The sequence below is a fragment of the Chrysochloris asiatica genome, unplaced genomic scaffold, assembly GCF_000296735.1.
Source record: "Chrysochloris asiatica unplaced genomic scaffold, ChrAsi1.0 scaffold00036, whole genome shotgun sequence".
Taxonomy (NCBI): domain Eukaryota; kingdom Metazoa; phylum Chordata; class Mammalia; order Afrosoricida; family Chrysochloridae; genus Chrysochloris; species Chrysochloris asiatica.
In genome coordinates, this window is record NW_006408554.1 from 24,276,350 (window position 1) to 24,286,998 (window position 10,649).

At 35.1% G+C, this 10,649-nt stretch overlaps 1 protein-coding gene across 1 annotated transcript in view; it reads left to right on the top strand.

Moving 5' to 3' along the window:
• SNTG1 (syntrophin, gamma 1) overlaps positions 1–8,301 on the top strand; it is a 461,475-nt gene extending 453,174 nt beyond the window's left edge. Inside the window, exon 16 of the mRNA XM_006860086.1 lies at positions 8,134–8,301. Within this exon, the coding sequence (XP_006860148.1) occupies positions 8,134–8,301 (168 nt within the window). The remainder of the gene's footprint in view (positions 1–8,133) is intronic.
• The last annotated feature ends 2,348 nt before the right edge of the window (positions 8,302–10,649 follow it).

The window sequence follows — 10,649 nt, forward strand, 5'->3', positions numbered from 1 at the left end:
TTAATTATGATATGTCTTGGTGATTTTCTTTTGTGGTCTATCCTTCCTGGGGTTTGCCGAGCTTGTTTAATATTTATCTTTTCACTTTTCAGGATGTTAGGGAATTTTTCTTCCAGCAGTTCAACTATTTCCTCTGTGGACTTTTGTGATTCTTCTTTTTCTAGAATGCTGATAATTCTTAAGTTATTCCTCTTCATGTTGTCTAACATGAATCTTAAAGTTTCTTCAGATTATTTTATCCTTTTTTCTGTTTGCTTTTCTATCTTAGTGGCATTGAGACATTTGTCTTCCAGCTCACTGGTTTTGCCTTCCATCTCTTCTATTCTAGTCCTTTGCCCTTTCAGAGTATTATCTATTTCTGATATTCTATTATTGATCATTTGGACCTCTTTCTGTAGATTTTGAATTGTTTTCAATGCTGTATCTATCTTATTTGATTGTTCTTGGAGTGCTTTCCTGACTTGTTGTAATCCTTTTTATTTCCATTGGTTCTGTTGTGATGTCACCTATTTCTTATTTGTGTTAATTGCATCTTCTTTTTCTTTTGTTATATTCCATCATTAGTTTGTCAATTTTATTAATCATTTCAAAGAACGACCTTCTTTTCTTCTTGATTCTTTTTGTTTTTCTGTGTTTTGATTCTTTTATTTCTGCTCTACATTTTATTTGAAGTCCTGGTATGATATTGTAGGATAATCACTGAACTTCTAACCACTAGGTCAGTGGTTCTAACCTACCAGCCACTCCTGGGAAACCATATACAGGTTTGCTGCGTGTCAACTGAGTAAAAGCACTTAATAGCAACAGCAACAATCTTTATTATTTTTTCCTTTTGGTGGCTGTAGGCTTAGTTTGCTGCTTTTTTCTAATTGTTGGATATGTGAGGTGTTGATTCTGGCCCCCCTTTTTTTTTTGGATGTGTGTTTATTGCTATAAATTGCCCTTTGAGCACTGCTTTTGCTGTTTCCCAAAGGTTTTGGTACATTATGTTTTTGTTCTTGTTTGACTCAAGTGATATTTTAACTTCATTTGTTATTTCTCCTATTATCCAGTAGTTTTTAAGCAGAGTATTGTCAATATCCATGTATTTGATTTATTTTCCTTTATCTTCCATTTCTGATTTCTGTCTTTATATCATTGTGATCTGAGATGCTTTGTAGTAGTTTAATGTTTTAAATTTTATTGAGACTTTCTTTGTGACCTACAACATGGTCTAGTCTAGAGAATGTTCCATGTGTATTGGAAAAGAATATATATTGTGCTTTTGTTTGGTTAAGTGATCTTTATTTGTTTATGAGGTCAGGTGAGTTGATGTTGTTGTTTAGTTCTTCTGTGTTTTGTTTTGCTTTTCTTTATAGCTGTTCTGTCATTCAGCAAAAGTAATGTATTAAAATTTTTTACTGTTCTTAGAGTTGAATATTTCTTTAATTTCATTGGAATTTGATGTATGTATTTTGAGACACTTACATGGTCAGTATAATTATTATGATTTTGTTCTCTTATTCATTTGATCATTTAAGTATGATATAGTGTACCTTTTTATCGCTTATTCTGTTTTTTTTTTTTTTTTTTGCCTTAAAGTCTATTTTACCAGTAAATAATCTTCCCACTTTTGCTTGCTAATTTTTCCATCCTTTGGTTTTTAGGGGTTTTTTACATTTGTGTGTAATATGTGCCTCTCATAGAAAGCATATTAAAGGATCCTGTTTTTTTATCCATTTTTCTATTCTCTGTCTCTTAATTAGTACATTTAATCCAATTACATTCAATGTGATTATTGAATGTGCCCTTTCACTGTACTTATTAAATATGTATGCTGAATAAATACTCTGATAAGCTAAACTGTATGAAGAAGAAAGTAGCACCAGGACTGGAGTAAGACTCATTGACAGTCTGTGATATGCATATGACACAACCCTGCTTGCAATAAGCAAAAAAGAACTTGAAATACTGTAGAAGAAAATTGAAAGTACCATGGTCTACTGGAAGAACAAAGAAATCTGTTCTGGAAGAAGTACAGCCAGAATGCTTCTCAGAATCAAGTATCTCAAGACTTCATCTCTTCTTTGGATACGTTGTTAGAAGGACATCATGTCTAGTAAAGGGGATGATCACCAAAATGGATTGAACAGTGGAAACAACAATGAGTTCAAACATCACAATAATTGTGAGGATAGCACAGGATGAGGCAGTGTTTCATTTTGTTTTGCTTACAGTTGCTATAAGTTGAAATCAACTTGAAAGCATCTAACAACAAGATGTTATTGTAGATGGAATTGTTTCCCTAGTTCTCCTTTTAGAATTCTTATTGCTACTGTAAAGGAACAACTGATTTGGTTTGTTGAACTTTTACCTTGCACATTTTCTAAATTCCTCTATTAGTTCTAGTTTTCTTGTGGACTCTAGCATTTTCTACATAGGAGATAGTATAATCTGTGAATTGAGATGGTTTTACATCTTTTCCACGCAGGATACCTTTTATGTATTTCTCTATTCCTCTGGAGCAACAAAGAATAAAGGAGCCAGGCACAAATTATATGGTAGCTAATTTTCTCCATGAACAACGGTCCCATTTGACATGAGACCAGAACAGAATTGTGCCTAGCTATCGGTGCTGCAGGATAAACCACTAGATTGGAAAGTTGGTTTGAACTGAAAGGTCAGCAGTTCAAACTCACCAGCTGCTCCTTGGAAACCCTATACAGGGTTGCTATGAGTTGGAATCAATTCGACAACACTTAACAGCAACCATTACTGACCTTTTTTTAAATAAAAAATTCCACAAAAGAATCCTGATCAACAGGGATAAAATGCAGAATAGAATTTCCAATTGTCATGGAATTCAGACTTGCTGGAGCCATAAGTGTAGAATCATGGAAACATTTGCCCTGAGGTAATCATTAAACTTTAGGAGCTCTGGTAGGAAAAAGATGAGGCTTTCTCCTCCTGTAAAGATTTACAGCCTCAGAAACCCTGTACAGGTTCTCTATGGGTCGGAACCAACTCGACGGCACTTAACAACAGCAACAATCATTAAACCTTAAAACAAAAATATCCCTAAAAGGTTTTTTTTAAAACTGAACAATAGTTTACCTAACTAGTAAAAAGGCTTGCCTTGAACATGATGTTCTTTTAAGAGCTTTCTATGCAAAGCCATGTAAACTGCAAGGTGGGCAGTTCAAGCTCACCAGCTGCTCTTCGGAAACCCTCTACAGGGTCACTATCGGTTGTAACCGACTCAGCAGCACTTAATGACAACAGCAACATATTGGATCAAATTGATGATAGCACCTCAGATTTGATAGGAACGCCTATCACGTCTTTCTGAGGTGCTGTCATCAATTTATGTTAATAATGGAGAAACAACTCAGAAAAAGAGTGTGAAAATGGTTGTAAAACTTGAAGACTATAATCATCATCAATCAATTTTACATGTAGAAACTGTTGAATTCATGTATGTTTTCAACAAGAAGAAAATAAATATAATTAACAAAAGAGCATATTGCAATTTTAAAAAACACACAGCAAATCTCATATTGTTCCAAATTTTTCTACCCTTCCTTATCTTGTGAAAAGTATGACTTAGCACAGAAAGTATTCATTATCTCCTTATAAAATAAAATGGCTGCACAGAGAACGAAGGGGTGAATAGATTATCTTGGGGCTAGTTAATGTAAGGGAAAACCTATCAAGTTTACCAGTAATTTATCACTAGTGCTGGTCAAGTGGATTGTTTTAAAATGAAGCTTCTGAAATAATTATGATGGTGTAATGAAAAAAAATGTTGTGTGAGTATTTCAGGGAATTAGATACTTAGAATTAAATATTTGTGTTAAGTGCCGCTGAGTTGATTTCAAGTCACAGCCACCCTATGTAGTGTTTCCAAGGAGCAGCTGATAGGTTTGAACTGCCAACCTTGTGGTTTGAAGTCCAGTACTAATCCTACAGTGCACACTAGAATTCAATAGACAGCTTTTTATAGAACTTTTTGCCATAGGGGGAAAATTAAAAAAAACAAAAACAAAGACAGGCAAAAGCTGTCATATCATTGACTCTGCTTCATGGTGATCCCATCTGCATAAGAGTAGAACTGTGCTTCCAAGAGTTTTTAATGACTGAGTTTTTGGAAGCGGATCACCAGTTTATTCTTTCCAGATGCCTCTGTTTGTACTTGAGCCTCCAAAATTTTGGTTAGTAACTGAGTGTATAAGCCTCTGCATCACCCAGGAATTCCATGCCATGAGAAGGTGGTTATAAAATGCTGAAGCTTTCAAGGGAATAATTGAAAGAACTAGCTATGTCATCACTGTTTAAAGTCCTGTGAATTTGAGCTATCCTCTTTATGTTACCATTGCCTAACCTGAAAAAAATACTCCTCGGAGAATTAAAAAAAAACAAACAACAAAACACATTCCATGGTATATGATCCAATTGCCATCGAGTTGATTGATTCCTACTCATAGCTACCCCATGTAGGATTTCCAAGGTTGTCAATCTTTATGGGAGCCTTAAGTCTCTTTCTGAGTCCTGGTGTGGTACTGTGGACTAATGCATCAGACTGCAGTCATTTGAACTGCAAGGTCGGTGGTTCAAGCTCACCAGCTGCTCCTTGGAAACCCTATACAAAGGTCGTTATGGGTCGGAATCGACTGGATGGCACAACAACAACAAAGTCTCTTTCTTCTGTGACCAACTGATGGATTCAAACTGTTTGACCTTGAAATGATCAGTTCAACATGTAATCCACTATGCCACCTTATTTTCTAGTTGAGTGGATTAATTGTTGTTGTTAAGTGCCATCGAGTCAGTTCCAACTCATAGTGTTTCTGAGGAGCAGAATTGCCGATCTCATGGTTCACAGTCCATTGTTGATCATACAGTGCCATCCCAGTAGAGTGGATACTTTGTCTTATTTGCTACAGTCATACACTGCAATTGCTAAAACTCTCAATAGTGTGCACAGTGATTCTTACTCTGCACTCCCTATTGCATATCATCCTAAATGACAGACAGAAAAAGCATCTGTCATCAGAAGTTTATTACTTGCTAGCCATTCTCTTTGTAAGTTTACTAAACACATGAATGTATTGGCATTCTCTAATATGTCTGATAATTAAAATATTTTTTGGAAATATTGATAGTATTTCCAAAATATTGGCAACATCGTCTTTTAAAAACTATTGTGAGCACTGCTGAAATTATTTTTGGTTTGGAGGAGAGTTTTTTATCTGCTTCCCACCACATATTCTTTAGGAGTCCTGGTGTGGTACTGTAAGATAAGTGCTGGACTGTTCACCACAATGTAGGCAGTTCAAACCCACCAGTAACTCCTTGGAAACCCTGTACAAGGTCTCTATGAGTCAGAACTGACTCAAAGGCACTTAACAACATATTCTTTATATTTTCAGCTGATTTTCTTTAATAGGTGGGCTACTAATTTCCTTACTGTTCAAGTAGGAAGCATATTTCTAAAAATCCAAAATGAATCAGTGGGCTCTAGATGATTTTTATTTTCTTTTAGTAAATATAACATTGACACCATGAAATACCCAGATACAAAGATTAAAATAACATTTTATTTATTTTTGGAACTGGACCATGTGACTTCTGCTGCCATGACATCTGTCTTAGGCTAGATTCTCTAGAGAAGCAAAATCAGGCAGATAGGCAGACAAGCAGGTAAGAAGGCAGACAGCTGAGAAGTCCCCAGATGACAGGTAACACAGCAGGTCACTGGCTCAAGTAACAAAGAAATGGAGGTCAGAAGATGAGCCAGATAAAAGATTCAAACCCCGCAGAGAACAAGCAAGCTTTCCACTGAGTGTCTATTATGTTGGAAGTAGGTCCCACCCCCAATGAAACCTACTTTAAATTTATTGACTGCTCATAGCAGACTTCACAGTAGAATTTATGACATTATATTAGATTTCATTATTGGTATAATACATCTCAACTGACATACCACTGAGAATCCTGGACCAGTCAAGTTGAAACAAAACCTCTTAAGCATCATAACATCTGTCCCCCTTACTTTCAGTATTTCATAGTCACTTTTCCATGGTATATTATAAATTATTCTAGAGGACACTAAAAAATACTGATTTTAATCATTGTAATCCACATTTATCATTTACATGTGAATAAAGAGATAAAATACTTTAAAATATTCTCAGTTTTTATATTATTGAGAGTAAAATTTTAAATGTTGTTAAGTGCCATCCACTCAGTTCTGAGAATGATGTTGGATAGGATTTCTTAGACGGGTTTTTTGTTTGTTTTTCTTTTTTCTTTTAAAAATCATTGCAGAAGCAGAAAGCTTCATTTCATCTTTCTCCTTTTGAGTGTCTGAAGGTTTAAACCACAAACCTACTTCCAAATCCAGTGCTTATTATATAGAGCCACCGTGATCCCCAAGATTTAATTAGTCAAAATAAGTTTATATATTGTTGTTGTTAGGTGCCATTGAGTTGGTACCAACCCATAGCGACCTTATGCACAGCAGAACAAAACACTGCCTGATCCTGGGCCAACCTCACTACTGTTGCCACACTTGAGTCCATTGATGCTGCCACTTGGCCAGTCCAGCTCATTGGGGGTCTTCCTCTTTTTCTCTGACCCTCCACCTTACCAAACATGATATCCTTCCCCAGTGATTGGTCCCTCCTGACAATATGTCCAAAGTATGAGAGACGAAGTATGGACGTGTTGGCCTCCAAGGAGCACTCTGGATGCACTTCTTCGAAAATGGACCTAATGGTTCTTTTGGTAGCCCATGGTACTTTCAATATTCTCCTCCAACACCACAACTCAAAAGCATCAATTCTTCTATGGTCTTCCTTATTCAATGTCCAGCTTTCGCATGCCTGTGAGTTTATTGAAAATACCATGGCTTGGTTCAGGCGCACTTTAGTCCTTAAGATGTTATCTTTGCTATTCAACACTTTAAAAAGGTCTTGTGCAGCAGATTTGCCTAATGCAATATATCATTTGATTTCTTGACTGCTGCTTCTATGAGTGTTGATAGTTGATCCAAGAAGAATGAAGTCCTTGATAACTTCAATCTTTTCTCTTTGAGAAGAATGTTGTTTATTGGTCCAGTGGTGAGGGTTTTTTTTTTTTTTTTTTCCCTTACATTGAGATGTAATCCATACCAAAGACTGTGGTCTTTGCTCTTCATCAGTAAATGTTTTAAGTCCTCTTCACTTTCAGCAAGCAAGGTTATATCATCTGCATATGGCAGATTGTAAAGGAGTCTTTCTCCAATCTTGATGCCACGTTTTTCTTCATATAACCCAGCTTCTCAGTTTATTTGCTCAGCATACAGGTTGAATAAGTATGGTGAAAGAAAACAACCTACCACACACCTTTTCTAATTTTATACCATTCAGTGTTCCCATGTTCTGTTCAAACAACTGCTTCTTGGTCCAGGTACAGATTCCTCATGAGCACAATTAAGTGTTCCTGAATACTCACACTTTGCAATGTTGTCCATAGCTTGTCATGATCCACACAATTGAAAAATTTATATATAACATTTATGAATACTGAAATACCTCTCCAGGATGGAAATTACACTAGACCCTTATCCCTTAAACCCTGGTAGCCATAATGGATTATGAGTTGAGATGCTAACTGCAAGGTGAGTAGTTCAAATTTACCAGTCACTCTGCAGGGGAAAGATGACACTTTTTGCTCCCATAAAGACTTACAACCTAGGAAACACTATATGGGTCCCTGTGAATTGGAGTCGTGGTGTTGTGCTGTGGATTAATGCACCTGACTGCACGCTCTATGTGAACTGCAAGATCGAAGGTTCAATTTCACCAGCAGCTCCTCAGAAACCCTATAAAGGGTCATTATGAGTGGGAACCGACTTGATGACACTTAACAACAACAACAATATATTAGAAACAACTTGGTGGCACACAACTACCACTTATCCCTTAACCCACCGTGTTTTGGTGTCAGTCTGCAATGCATGTGAAATTTACTTATTGAACATAAATATCTACAGTAGCTATACATTAGATATCTGTGATTCTATATAAGCTTGCTGCACTTGAAAGAATATACAAATGTTATTGTTATTTCAAGAAATAGAAATAATGAAACCTGTTTCTCTTTCCCTTTCAGGAGTTGGAATTTTCTAATTTATTTGCCGTACTTCACTGCATACATTCATTCTTTGCTGCCAAAGTAGCTTGTTTGGACCCTCTGTTTATAGGCAGTCAGGCTACTGCTTCCACTGCTGCCAGCTCTGCTACGACAAGCAAAAGCAAAGTATCCAACTTGACACACTGAGTCGCTTAGGATGACTGTATAAGCAGAATACTTGTATCAATCACTTTGCACCCTGGAGAAACCGGGACACCACCAAGTCAACAGTGAAGTCAAATTGAGATCTCAGCAGAAAAAAAAAACATATCTCAAAAACATCTCTATTCTGAAAGACATCAGTGAATAATCCTAGACAAATAGAACATTTTTATTCTTACTCAGTTGATTTGTATTAACATACTCAACAGTGAAAATAAAAGGGAAAAAAAGACTCAAACAAGTATGTAAATAGCATAAATATTATAACCTACCTATAAAAACAACAATCAAATGGTTATTCAAATATTTAGAGTATTTTGTATGACAAATATGTTGGGCCAGATTATGAGCTATTGCCTTATCATTGTGGCATATAGGAGGCAAAAAACATAGGCAGCAAACACACTAGCATACAGAAATTCAAAGATGAAAGCATTTTAATTTGCTGATGTAAATTTCTCCTGTATTCTCATTCCACAGATAGACAGTGGCATTCTACATTTTAAAAAAACATTATTGTAAAACACTCATAAGAATTGAAAAGGGTAATTATATTGACTTATGATAGGTACAATGAGAAATGGGCTATTTTGCTCTTGATCACTAATACCTTCCTATGTTAAGCAAATATGAAAACATGCTATTAATTCAATTATGAAGAATGTCTATGAACTCTTCATTTTTTCTCTCATTTTAATGAGGTTTATATTTTGCATATGTAATTTGTTATTAAAATTTCACAAAATTTCAGTGACCCACCTGAAAAAGAAAATAATATCAACAAACATGGTGGTATAAGAAACAAATCTTTTTAATATCCTAATTGTTTTTTGCTATCTTTATTGCAAACTGATATATCCCTACTAACAATCTCAAAAACTGCTATTTATATTATCTAATTGATATTTTCCATTTCAGTTTTATTTTGAACATAAAATAAGGTGAGATTTGAACATTTTAAATATTGTAAATTATTATGTCATAAAAGTGTTTTAGCAATGCCAAGCTATGGGGATCATTTTATTTTAGGATTATAAGCATAGAGAGAATGGAAATTTGGAACATGGGACAAGTGCCCACAATATGCACCATTCAGGTACTGCATAACTACTTTTATAACTGAAAAAAAGCCTCAGCCCTTCATTATAGCTTTATGTATATCTGCTGTTAAACAATCAGTTGCATATTTTAAAAAGAAACAGAAAAACTGATTTATTTAAACACATGTTCTCAACTAAACACTGAATATTTCATTTGAAGATAAAGAATTATTTAATTCTTCCTGCCTTCCCTTTTCCATTCCTTCCTTCCTTTTTCATTTCCATAAGAGAAAAACGTCACTAAAGAAGCAAAATTATTTATATAAGGCATGCCTACCCACCTACTTTTTTAAAACAATATTTATTTATATGAAACTTTTCCCACATTAAATTATTTATTCATTTTGTAACTGATTCATTCTATATTAAGAAAACAATGTTAAATGGAAAAGAATTATGTGAAAATTCATAATTGGGTATGGGAGTCCTGGTGTGATGGTGCAGGATAAGCACTGGACCACAAAGTAGGTTTGGACCACATGGTATAGACAAGATTTAAGTTGGATCAAGAGTAGTTTATTAAAAGAACTGTGGCAAATTGGAAAATATGTCGTTTTTAACCTTATATATTTTGACACAAATGAAATTCATATGCATAATTAGGATAGCTGTAATGAAATACCAATCACCATGTATTGATAGAAATCCATTACTGTTGAGTCAACTGCCAAAAGAGTGAACAGATCTGTCTTGGAAGATGTACAAGTATGCTCCTTTGAAGCAATGATAGTGAGGCTTTGTTTTCAAATTGCTTTACACATATTATCTGGAGGGACCATTCCCTGGAGCTCATTTTTGGTAAAGGGCCAGTAAAAAGGAACCTTAATGAGATCGATTGACACAGTGTCTGCAACAAAGGCTTTAAACATAGCAAAGATTGTGAAGAATGCACAGGATCAGTATTTTGCTGTGGTCTACATAGTGTCTCTATTAGTCAGAACCAACTCAAAGGTACTTAACACCATAACAACAACATGTACGGGTCAAGCCTGCCACTCATTTTATTACAGGAAACTCATCAAAAGCAGGTTTCATTAGACTAGTAAATTTAGAGAAGGAGTATAGAGCAACGGGTCTGCTTTAGGATTTTAAGCAGCAGTTTCAGGTTTAGTGAGCCTCATATTGAGAACATATCAATGTATCCACAGTGTGATAATATAGTCTCCTTGCAGATTTGGTTCAAGAGCCAAATAAATACTTTTAAAATATAAAACCAATAGAATAATTAAAAAA